General features: G+C 39.6%; 1 protein-coding gene across 2 annotated transcripts in view; it reads right to left on the minus strand.

Moving 5' to 3' along the window:
* The window catches only part of tut4 (terminal uridylyl transferase 4), a 63,630-nt gene that overhangs the window by 3,059 nt on the left and 47,859 nt on the right, over positions 1 to 12,712 (minus strand). The window contains exons 20-29 of one of the 2 annotated variants that reach the window (XR_010905286.1): positions 10,843 to 10,956; positions 8,515 to 8,592; positions 7,700 to 7,877; positions 7,195 to 7,242; positions 6,993 to 7,075; positions 6,796 to 6,911; positions 6,548 to 6,708; positions 5,362 to 5,471; positions 2,762 to 2,911; positions 290 to 442 (exon numbers count right to left, since the gene is read on the minus strand). Coding sequence is in view for 1 of the 2 variants with exons in the window: in XM_067445532.1 (XP_067301633.1) it covers positions 290 to 442; positions 2,353 to 2,911; positions 5,362 to 5,471; positions 6,548 to 6,708; positions 6,796 to 6,911; positions 6,993 to 7,075; positions 7,195 to 7,242; positions 7,700 to 7,877; positions 8,515 to 8,592; positions 10,843 to 10,956 (1,600 nt within the window). In the remaining variant the exon portion in view is untranslated. Of the gene's footprint in view, positions 1 to 289; positions 443 to 2,352; positions 2,912 to 5,361; positions 5,472 to 6,547; positions 6,709 to 6,795; positions 6,912 to 6,992; positions 7,076 to 7,194; positions 7,243 to 7,699; positions 7,878 to 8,514; positions 8,593 to 10,842; positions 10,957 to 12,712 lie in introns of both variants that reach the window. The other variant, XM_067445532.1, reaches the window with a different exon arrangement.

Below are 12,712 nucleotides of genomic sequence, written 5' to 3' on the forward strand. Positions count from 1 at the left end.
TCCCTAATATTTATACAGTATATAAAATGTGTGTGCGTGTGGATATATATATATATAGATAGATAGATAGATAGATAGATAGATAGATAGATAGATAGATAGATAGATAGATAGATAGATAGATAGATAGATAGATAGATAGATAGATAGATAGATAGATAGATAGATAGATAGATAGATAGATAGATAGATGTTTAATGTTGACAGTAATTTAAATGTCCAAGTTATTTTGGACATTGAAAGAGATATGTATAAAGTTTGAATGTTTTATCCAAACGAGACCTGCTACCTTGTGAGATGAAGGGTTTGTTGGGCTGCTGCAGGTAGGGTGGCAGACGGTAGGGCATGTAGGATGGAGGCAGGGAATACGAAGCAGCACCGCCGTGCTCCCAGGATCGAGAGCCCGGACTCACACCCCCAAACTGAGACGGGAAATTAGCATCTGAAATGGGGAGAGAGAACCATGAACAAATGGCTCTGTAATAACAGAGATTAATATAAACAACACTAAACCATTATGAAACCAAAAGCTTTCATTGACACCTTTATTTAAGCTAGTAATAACTTGACCGGTTTGAAAGTAATATACATCATTATGCTATAAAATGTGATTTGAATGGAAGGAAATGCTTGGAAAACAAAGGTTTCATTAGAATGGGATGTTTTACAAGCAGTCCAGTGAAACTAGTTTCCAGTGCTCAGACTAAAAGAAGTGACGTCACCTGTGCACCCAATACACCTGTGAGACTTACCTGAGCTCACAAACACCACCTACTCTCGATAAACACACAGCAAACGCATTCACAGACTCATCAAATCACAGATAATAGTCATATGTACACACAGGTGCTGGTCCTAAAATTAGAATATCATCAAAAAGTTGATTTATTTCACTAATTCCATTCAAAAAGTGAAACTTGTATAAAATGTTCATTCATTACACACAGATATATGTCAAATGTTTATTTATTTTAGTCCCCAAATCCCAAATTCAGTATCTCAGAAAATTAGAAAATTGTGAAAAGGTTCAATATTGCAGACACCTGGAGCCACACTCTAATCAGCTAATGAACTCAAAACACCTGCAAAGGCCTTAAAATGGTCTCTCAGTCTAGTTCTGTAGGCGACACAATCATTGGAAGACTGCTGACTGGACAGTTGTCCAAAAGACGACCATTGACACCTTGCACAAGGAGTCCAAGACACAAAAGAGGCTGGCTGTTCACAGCGATCGGTGTCCAAGCACATGAATAGAGAGGCGAAGGGAAGGAAAAGATGTGGTAGAAAAAAAGTGTACAAGCAATAGGGATAACTGCACCCTGGAGAGGACTGTGAAACAAAATCCATTCAAAAATGTGGGGGAGATTCACAAAGAGTGGACTGCAGCTGGAGTCAGTGCTTCAAGAACCACTACGCACAGACGTGTGCAAGACATGGGTTTCAGCTGTCACACTCCTTGTGTCAAGCAACTCTTAAACAACAGACACCGTCAGAAGCGTCTCACCTGGACTAAAGACAAAAAAGACTGCTGAGTGGTCCAAAGTTATGTTCTCTGATGTAAGTAAATTTTGCATTTCCTTTGGAAATCAGGGTCCCAGAGTCTGGAGGAAGACAGGAGAGGCACACAATCCACGTTGCTTTAGGTCCAGTGTAAAGTTTCCCCAGTCAGTGATGGTTTAGGGTGTCATGTCATCTGCTGGTGTTGGTCCACTATGTTTTCTGAGGTCCAAGGCCAACGTCGTTGTATACCAGGAAGTTTTAGAGCACTTCATGCTTTCTGCTGCTGACCAACTTTATGGAGATGCAGATTTAATTTTCCAACTGGACTTGGCACCTGCACACTGTGCGAAAGCCACCAGTACCTGGTTTAAGGACCATGGTATCCCTGTTCTTAATTGGCCAGAAAACTCGCCTGACCTTAACCCCATAGAAAATCTATGGGGTATTGTGAAAAAGGAAGATGCGATATGCCAGACCAGAAGAGCTGAAGGCCGCTATCAGAACAGCCTGGGCTCTTCTAACACCTGAGCAGAGCCACAGACTGATCGACTCCATGCCACGCCACATTGCTGCAGTAATTCAGGCAAAAGGAGACACAACTAACTATTGAGGGCTGTACATGCTCATGCACTTTTTGAATGGAATTTCATTCAAATTTGAATATCAAATTATTCAATTTTGTATTATATTCAAATTATATCCATTCAAATTATTAGTAAAATAAATAAACTTTTTGATGATATTCTAATTATATGACCAGCACCTGTATATCAATATCCATATATCTACACATATATATGCCTTTTTCTATTTGTGCTGCTGACAAATACTGTGAGAACCACGTGTGTGTACCTGTCTTGTTAACCGTGCCATTTCCCACTAGTGGCCCCGGATTGAGATGGTGATTGTGCCAGGGGTGCCCCCTTTCTCTGCCCGGGCCGCCCACTCCACCAGGCAACCGCCCCGTCGACGGCTGAGCGAAAATGATGCTGGGGTCGTTTAGGTTCATGGGGGCGGGATTCACCGCCTGCCCACCTCCGCTTCCCCCTCCACCTCGGACGGCAAACTTCAGGCCCGGGGAGGACGGGTGGCCGGAGGCGGCAGGTGCCCCGGAGCCCTGGATGAGAGGGCCGTGGATGGGCCAGGAGGCCGAGGTCAGGGGCGGCTGCTGGGGGTGAGTGGGCAGAAGGCCCAGTGCAGAGAGCCCAGCGTGGTACTGGCTCGGGTGGGAGTGCGGAAAGCTGAAGATGGGAAGCTGGACCTGGGGAACCTGCTGCTGCGGTTGGGAGGGTTTGGACAGGCTGGCGGAGGTAGAGGATGCAGAGGAAGGCTTGCTGTTCTGGGGAGAGACGGACGCCTGGCTGTATGGAGACGGCTGAGGAGAGTACGGAGGAGTCTGACGCGTATCAGACTGGAAGGAAAAAGACAGAGAAAAAGATTCAGTGTGCACAAATTAAAAGGAAAGAATGAGTGTCTAATGTATAAATGGTTTGATAGGTGATATTGAATATTTGCTATACATGTACAATGAACTTGACCGCAATAAACATTCACGGATGCATTAAGAGCCGTGGGGTGTAAACTTTTGAACAGGATGTTATTTATAGAGATGCACTGATGTGTCAGACGCCAATGTTTTGATCAATTTACAACCATCGGCTATAGCATGAAAAAGGCAGATATAATAGAGCGCTGGTTTATTGATGAACTGCATGAAGGCACTGAGCTGTGTAATGTCTGCTGCATAATCCAAGATTATAATGTAATATTCCTCACTACTCTTCTTGACGGTCATAAGGATTCATTTCTGCGATGCAGAAAACGCAAACAGAATCCAGTCATAAAAACTGAATTTTTAAAAACACGGAATGTCACGGAATTTGTCAAAGTTTTTGATTAATAAATACACTTAAATCAAATTGCGATATACACTAGTGTCTATTTAGTGTGTTTAGCTACATCTCAATGTAATTATAATATATGCATTTCATTTATACAGTGAAGAATATGCAGCTATTTAACATTTACTTTATTTCTGTACCTGGAAACTCTTAAACCAACCTCATATGCATCTTGGTCTGTATTTATGTGTTATAATGCAGCAATAAACTAGCTAGTAGACTATACGTTCTTTTTTTTCTTTTTCTTTTTACTTTGCTGATTTAAAACATGATCAAAACATCCATTTTAATGATAAAATTTTGGTATTGGTCGATAATTGTTTGTTAAAATCGGTGCATCCTAATTATCTTGTTTAAATGTGTATTTTCTCATTTAGTATTGCCCTTTGGAAGCAACAGAATATACTTACATGTTTCCCAGAAGACAATGTAAAGTACAATTGACCTTGATCTTCACATTCAAAAGGTTTTCAATAACACACTACACTGTCTCCACTAACCAACACACACTCAGCATGTGCAATTTATTTTCGGCTTTATAGCACCATTAATAACTATATGCATGTGCAAAGTTCATGAGTCCTCTGTGTGGATGTAGTGTTCATGTTCTGCTCCAGTGAAGCCCTCACAGTAACTCTTATCTAATTGTGCTGGCAGCAGTTGTTTATTATTATTAGAGACATGTGACCAAGCCTAAGGACCAGGAAAGGTCAGCAACGCCCTAGATGAGAAGAGTCCTTCTGAAATATCTGACTCATCGGTGAACCTCACCACAGTTTCTTACGTATACAAGTGTGTCAAAGATAATAGGTGTTTCTCAATGTCAAGGATGCTTCCTTGGAAGGACTGATCCTTCCAAGTCACTTCCTTCAGAGGCTAGGCGAGGCTCCTCATTAGGATTCGAAGAACACGCAAATGGAACAGGCTAGCAAGTGCACGTCATTGCGTCATTACGTCAGTAAAAAGGTCCGTTGGCCATCAATAACATTATGTGTAACGATATTTGTATATATTTTTATATCAATACAGTAGTAATTTGTACTGGCATTTAAACGTTAAACTTTACGTATATTTACTACGGTTATAACAAATGTTTGGTAACGTAAATAAAAGCATTGTGGCAATCAGCGAGGTGAGGGTCCGTGAGAGCGGGCTGATGGAGTGATAATGAGCGGCAGCTGATCGCCGCCACACCGGTCTCGGCTCACGGCAAAGTGATTGGAGTATAAATGGTGGAGCGTGGAAGACGAGAGAGGAATAGGCCTGGAGTTTATGTTATGGTTTGTTTATGGTTTATTATGTGTGTGCGGGCAGTCGCCCGTGAGGGTTTTCCCCGTGTTACTTTCGTTTTGTTTATTATTTATAATAAAGTTGTTGAACGTTCGCCGGTTCCCGCCTCCTTCCTTCCCATCTACAAACTCCGATACAAGCATATTTGCCCCGTTCACGCTCCGACTCCGGGAACGTTAGAAGATAGCGAAGCTGCGCGCATAGGATTGTGGGTGATTTGAGAACGCGAAGTGCGCGAAGGCTACTCATATGCATCCTTTTCTGTATATGACATATTTTTCGAACGAAGGACTCAGTCCTTGGTTGAAATTCGAGGATCCTCGACATTGGAACAGTCCTTCGTCGGATGTCGATGACGTGGCATCCTTAGAATTCTGGCTTCCGAGGATCCTTCCTTGACATTGAGAAACGCCTAATGTCTTTAAATAAGCAAATCCGTGTAGAGAAAAGAATACCATCTTTGGATGTTGTTAAAGTTATCTGTACGGTGAGTGCTATCTGTCCACTTTGACTCCTGGTGTTCATTGAGCATATCGCTCTTTATGTTGTCTAACTGTAATTCCCCTACAGTGTTATGATTCAGTCGACTGGCGAAACACATGAATGTCAGAGAACAGTGAAATAGTGAGAAACATTGACCATAGCTACAGTAAAGGGTTTTGTTTCTTACACATTCAGAGGGCTGCCTGTTCCGGCCGACCCGCTCCTGGACTGAAGCACCTTGAGGAATGGGGATGGACTGAGAGCTCGCCATGGCCCGGACCATGTGAGGTAACGTTACTGGAAATCAACCAGAGTAATCACAGTCAAACGCTTTCATTTACTGACCCCTACTGGCCACAGATCGTGTCAAGACATTACATAATAAAACCAGCGTTGATGAGACAATGTAAAAATACTATGTATATATATATATATATATATATATATATATATATATATATATATATATATATATATATATATATATATATATATATATATATATATATATATATATATATTTGTCTATTCATCCAAATAATTTTGTATATTTTTTTAAAAAATTATTTATAAAATTAACTATTATTTATATTTTATCCAGTTTCACTGAATACATACTTAAAATAAATGTATATTTATTTAACATATTCATAAATTATAGTGGTTAATTATTAAGCGTAAAAGGTAATTATTTAAAATAATTTAATTGCTTATTGATTAATTATAAATATACATTTACTGTATTTTAGTGCACTGCACATTTTTAAATCCACTACAGAATAACTATAAAATAAATAAATAAAAGTATAAAATTAATACCTACACATTTATCAAATTTTATTTTTATTATAAATGTAATTTATATTAAATAGATTTATGAAAAATATATTGTACACAAGTATAAATCTAATGCATTGCACATTTTTATATCTACTTGGAAAAAAATGGACAGAATAGCTATATAGAAAAATATAAAAAACTAATATTTACCCATTTCTTTTTTTAATTTAACATAAACAAGTATTATGTTATATTTACTATATTAATAAAATATATAGTGTATACAAGTGTAAATCTATTTAGTAATTTTCACAAAATAAAAGAAATGATAACTGATAGTGTAGATATCACAAAAATATGTGAAAATTACAAAAAACAAAAAATATAGTATAAATCATTAGAAAATATATTCATTAAAAATAAAATAATAATAATATTTACCTTTTACCAAATATTTTTATTTATTTATTATATTCTTTTATTAAATATAAGCATGAATTGTTTGGGCTCATGAAAATGCTCTGGTGAGGCTGAATTAATGAACAAATAAACATCGTTTTCAGATTTATACGGTAAGTGAAGTTGAGCTGTACCTGGCCCAGGCACTACTCTCTGCCGGAGGTGTTTGTAGTCGGGACAGTCTCTCCTCACATGACCCATATCTCCACACTGGAAGCAGCGTCTTTCTCTGGGCTCTCGGTCTCTGTCCTCCTCCCTGATCTCCTCCTCTCGCTCGTTCTCCTTTTTCTTCATTCTGAAAACAAATAAGATCAGCATTGTGCGTCCTGTGCATTAGTGCTTTAAGAAGTAATAGTTTGTGCAGCAAACGTGAAGAGCGCACCTGCGCCTCTTTGGGCAGTCCTTCATATAGTGACCGATCTTCCCACAGATGCGACAGCAGCGGTCATTAGGAGCCAACTCACCGTCCGTCAGCACCTTTGAGTCAAAGAAGTAATCCTGAAAGAGAGATAAAGACCAGAATGAGAGAGATGAGCTGAAGGTTTTGTCCGGACTCCAGAGCAGTTTGACGGGACTCACGGGCTCTGTTCCAGGCTGAGGGTAAAACGGGGTGCCAAACAGCTTCCGGCCGTTGATGAAGGCCTTCATGATGAAGTTGGTCACTGTGTGCAGAGGGCAGAGAGAACGAGTTGGACACAATCAACTGACCGCATATTCACCACAACTGCACTTCAGAGCAGAAAAAGAGCTGAGCGCTGCGGAACAGGAGAGCTTTTCTTACTTTTGCGAGAGACACCAGCCCCGAGATTGTGATTCAAGTCAAAGGGATCTGTCAAAAATAAAGAGTTATGAAAAAACAGAACAGAAAAAAAATACATCCCTCCATCTGTACACCTATCCCTCCAGCCATCCATCCATCCATCCATCCAACCAACCCTCTATCTATATATCCATCCATCCCTCCCACCATCTACATATCCCTCCCTCCATATATCCATCCATCCCTAAATCTATATATCTATCCATCCCTCCATCTATATGTCATCCATCCATCCCTCCCTCCATCTATACACCCATTCATCCCTCCAGCTATATATCCATCCCTCCATCCGTCTATCCATCCATCCCTCCATCTATAAATCCATCCATCCATCCCTCCATCTATCCCTCATCCCTCACTCCATCTATCCCCCATCCATCCATCCATCCATCCATCCATCCATCCATCCATCCATCCATCCATCCATCCATCCATCCATCCATCCATCCATCCATCCATCCATCACCTTCGATTGCGATGCATTTGGACGTCCACTGCTTCTCAAAGGTGGTGAGGCGCTTGCGCTGGCGGATGGAGATGACGTGCTCTTTAAAATCGAACTCTTCTGTGTAGAAGCGCAGCAGCCCGAGCCACAGCTCCCCGACGGACTCCTTATTCTGATGGAGCTCCGGGAGACGCCGACGCTGGACACGCAAAACACACACACACATTAGTTCATGTGGTTTGAGTGGACTTACATTGGGCTGCATAATCTGCTTTCACAGCATCCAAGTGAATAAATTCTAACTGCGCTTTTCCACTGCATTGTACAGTTTGGTGCGGTTCGCTAAAATAGTACCACCTTGTTCGAGATTTCAAGCGCGCCGTACCGAAACTAAAATGTGCCGTGTGAACAGCAGATCAGGGATCAGTCAGAGAGCTTTTGTGACAGTCATATAGCGATTGAGACCCCATTGCTTAATGCAAGATTAGCTTAACCTCCAATGCCTTCTGTGCCTTGTTGTATGAGTTCCCAGACTCTCGTTTTTTTTTTTTGCAGTATTTTGTTTTGCTGTCATCAGCCTCCATCTTGCTCTTATTCTGAAAAGTAGATGTGGCACAACTATAACGATCAGTCTATAATCCCGCCCACTTTGAAGCGATACTAACTGCAGTGGAAAAGCAAACTGAGCCAAAGAGAGTCTGAGCTGTGCTGAACCGAGTTGTCCACGCAGTGGAAAAGTGCCATAAATGGGTGGAATCAAAAAGGCAGAATAAAACCTCCTTGAGACACAAACAAACATGCATTATCAGAAATAATCTCAAACCAATCCTGCTCACCAGCTCATCAAGGTCATTGAAGAAGAAAGCGTTCCAGCCATCCACCATCCTCTGAGGAACAGTGTTCCCATCAAATATCTGCAGAAGAAACAGAAGCTCGCTCTTACAGCTACAGAGATTTTTCTTAGTGCAGAACTGTGTTATAAACCATATTAGATGAAACAGCGCTGATGTGGAAACCGGGAGAAATATTGTGCAGGGAACTAACAAGTTATAGAAGGCTTTTTAATACACAAATCACCAACATTCACCAGGGATTTAATTGCGCTAACTGTAACCATGGTATTGGGGCAGAAATAGTAAAATGTTTTTACATTATTCATTACATTAATCATACAACCTTTGAGATTGAAATTCAAGCACTTTTCAAGGGCTTTTAAGTGCTTCACACTTTTTGCAGCACATCAAAGCTTTAAATATAATCCAGTTTTAGTGTTATTTTTAATGCGATGACTTCTAAAACTAAAAGTTTATGAGTAACGAGTGCAATATCATTCAGTTCAATATCATTTTTTTCTGTCCAGAATAGCACATGCAAATGCAATACTGATCTTGTACAATGGTTTAATAAAATAAATACGTTTATGTGTGTCGTTTTAGACAACATTGTGTAGTCTCTAATTGCAAGCAATAATTAGCGTTTTATTTCTGAATCCACGTTTTGAACGAATCAGGTTAACCAATGATTCAATGGACCATAAAGAGAAGAATTTAGCCTACATTTACCACTTTCATAAAGAGAATCATTTATTTAATCAAGTTAAATGAATTAGAATGAATCAGTATACCACCACCTACTGGAAGATACTTATTTAGAGGATAACTTCATATTTCCATATTAATAAAAACAAACATTAAAAGGTGAAGCTTTTTGTAATGTCTATTTGATTTTTTTACACAATAATGGCTATCTTTGTCTTTGTTACGTCCTTAGGGACATAAGAGTTTTTGGGGGGGTTTTCTTCCCCGTTTCTTGAAGGTTTTTCCTTCTGTCTCCTGAGCTGTCACTTAAACAGGTGGTGATTGGCTCTTTGACCTGTCAATCATTCCTGGGGATGTGATTGGCTGTGCTGCCATGAGGGCGGGTTCTTCTCATCACCTCTGATGCTCAACACCTGGGAGTACCCTTCATAAGGGACGTGCTGCTGCACAGCGGGAGACTGCTTTTTCTTCTGATTATGATTTGTTATCTGTGTTTTTGGTTCTCTTTTGGTTGAACTTATCTTGTGTTGTCATTTTTGCCTTTTCATGTCTACCCTGTAAAATGTTCTTATGTGAGAGATTTGAGGTCCTTTTTAAATACTGTTAAAGAGCAGTTCAATCTGGATGGAGACAAGGGGCTAGGTAAGATGTCACGTGACATACATGGACACACGCAGGTTAACTTTTAATTGTTTAGACACACTAGGTTAGTGGGATTGTGCCACACCCTGTATTTCTGTTTTTGTTAGTCAGAGTAGGGAAGTTTAAGGCGTCATAGATGCTGAAGACTTTTCTTTTCTTTCATTTCTTAGTTAGGATTAGTTTCAAACCATTTAGTAAGACTCTTTTGATTATCTTATTTTCTTTTCTTTGGCACAATTTAGTTATTCCCTTGGTTCTCCTTAGATCATCTTTATATGTATGTTTTTCTTTATCTTTACCATGGGTTTATTTATTTGTGGTTAATTATTGGGTTTATTATTTATTAAATGATTGTTTTTGGAGTTATTTGTGTGGTCTCGTTCCTCACCTCATACACAGTGGTCATAGCAGACAGTAACTCAGAACTGGGTTTAAAATGTTCCCCTCCTCCAATCCCTAGATCGTTACCAGTCAAAGGAGGGTCGTAACAGTCTTACACATTGTGTAATTAATTACATTAAACATTTTAATCACTTGACAGTCCTCGTTTAAAGATGTCAAAAAACTAAAACTTTGTGGGAAACAAACACTTTTTTAAACACTTATTGACTTGACAAGTAAAGAGCGCTTCTTTTATAATCACTAAAGCTGTTGGTCAGTTCAGTGTGATGCTATAGAATAACCATGGTACATTTATTAAAATGTAGAATATTTTAGGTGTTTGCACGTTACAGTTGTTAATAAATGCTAATTTTATCTGCATCTCAATTTAAGCTCAATGCTTTACTGTCAAATTTCCCATAAACAACCATATACAGTTATTGGTAACTGTACTTATTAATTCAAAACTATAGTCATTTTATGATTAAATTAACTTTATGATACAAAATTCCCCAGCTCTACCAAATCAGGTGCTGTGCCACCTCTGTCCAATGTTAGTCTGGAGCCCTGTAGTGCCAGTATTGTTAATGGTGCTAAGGTTACCTCTTGTAATACAGGGATGACTGGTGGTTGTCTCTGTTGTAGGAAATACAGCACCATGAGGATGTAAGCATAAGAGGACAGACTCCCTCTGGAGGCATCGCCAATGTCACACCGCTGCCAAACACACATTTATACATTTTATTCAGTATTGTCCAATGCAATGACAATTAATGAAGAGAGCAGTGATATACTACATTTACATGTACTACATGTACAACAACACGATTTAAATCTTTATTATTAAATATATACATAGATGTATAACCTCTTATTAAAGCTACACTGTGTGATATTTTCCCCCATCTAGCGGTGAAAAGGTCCAGTGAATATTAGTTTCTGTTCCTCTCAATTCTGATTTTGTTTTAACTCCTACGGTGGCCGATTTAGTCCAAGATTAACACGGCTTCCAGTTCAACCTTGTTCATGACTGCTATCAAGTGTTAAAATGCAAAAGGCGAAGCTTGAATTTACGGGTATGTCCCTCTTTGGCTACTGTACTTTTAAGATGGCGGGGCAACATGGCAACCGGCATTCAAACCCCTCACCCGTATGCATTTTCAATGGCATATTATACATTTATGAAAATACTTTATTACTTGAAAGAAGTAAATATACATTAATGAGCACATATTTTTGAAAGAACTAAAGCCCCGTTTCCACCACAGGAACTTTACCCAACAACCAGGAACTTTGGGTGGTACTCCGTGTGTTTAGACCGCATGAACCAGGGTCTAAATGAAGTTCCGGGTAAATATTTCCCCCTCCAAACGGCCCTGCTCGCGAGGTAGTACTTTTTCAAAGTTCAGGAACTTTCGAGGGCGGGACTTGGGCGCTGAACATGCTGATTGGTTGAGCTCACACAGCATTTTAGTTCAACCGGCATTTTTAAAAGTCTTTTGCGAGGTTTGTTCTGCGTTCAGTAAATATCAGTCTTGCTCTCTGTCTGGTGGAGCGCGGTCGTCTCAGCCATCTCACGTTCAATGTCCGTAATAGCTGATAATAATATACATTGTCATTTTAAATCTAGCTTTACAAGCTTTCTGAATATGTTGCATTCTGTCGTTGTTAATTTCCTCTTTAGTAAACCTATACATAACCAGCAAAAGCAGCACAGCTTGAATCTCTTCCATACTCGTTATTAATTTTTTTTCACCATGTAAACGACCTGACCGATTACTATAAGTGTGTGTCCTTACATGACGTGACGGCGCGCGCCGCGCTCATGTTGACAAGAGAGGAAAGTAAATTTTTCTGAGGGGTAAACTTTTTATTTCGTGAGTTATGAAGATAATGTTGGAGTAATGACACAGCGTATATTGCCCCAGGCAGTTTTTACTTTAACTGCGCCTGACAGAAGAATTTTTTTTTTTCTGAGATGATTATTACACTTTACAACAAATAGCTATAAATAATACTGTGTTAGTCCTGGTGGCCGTTAAGAGTTGCTATGGCTACAGTAAACACATTCCAGCTGCTGGAGAAAACAGCGGCGACATTTTTGATCAGGCAGACAAACTGCATGGGACAAAATGATTGCGATTGAAAGTCATCACATGTAAACACCAGATCGGTTTAGATAACGTCTCATGTAAACAGTTCACTTAATCTTTCAATCGGTACACTTAAAAATGATTACTGTCCGTTACTGATTTGGAGGAGCAGTCGCGCGCAGTCCTACATCACCGGACTAATTTGCCTAATCTTCACGGAACTTTATCGCGGTAGAAACTCAGACAGTTGCAGGTCTGGGGGGGAGAAAAGTTCCTGTAAAAAAGTTCCTGGTACAAATTGTTGCGGGTAATTTTGGTGGAAACGGGGCTTAAGTGTTTTTGCTAAGAATAACCTAAAAAAGTTACACAGTGTAGCTTTA

The sequence above is a fragment of the Pseudorasbora parva genome, chromosome 6 (assembly GCF_024679245.1).
Source record: "Pseudorasbora parva isolate DD20220531a chromosome 6, ASM2467924v1, whole genome shotgun sequence".
NCBI lineage: Eukaryota > Metazoa > Chordata > Actinopteri > Cypriniformes > Gobionidae > Pseudorasbora > Pseudorasbora parva.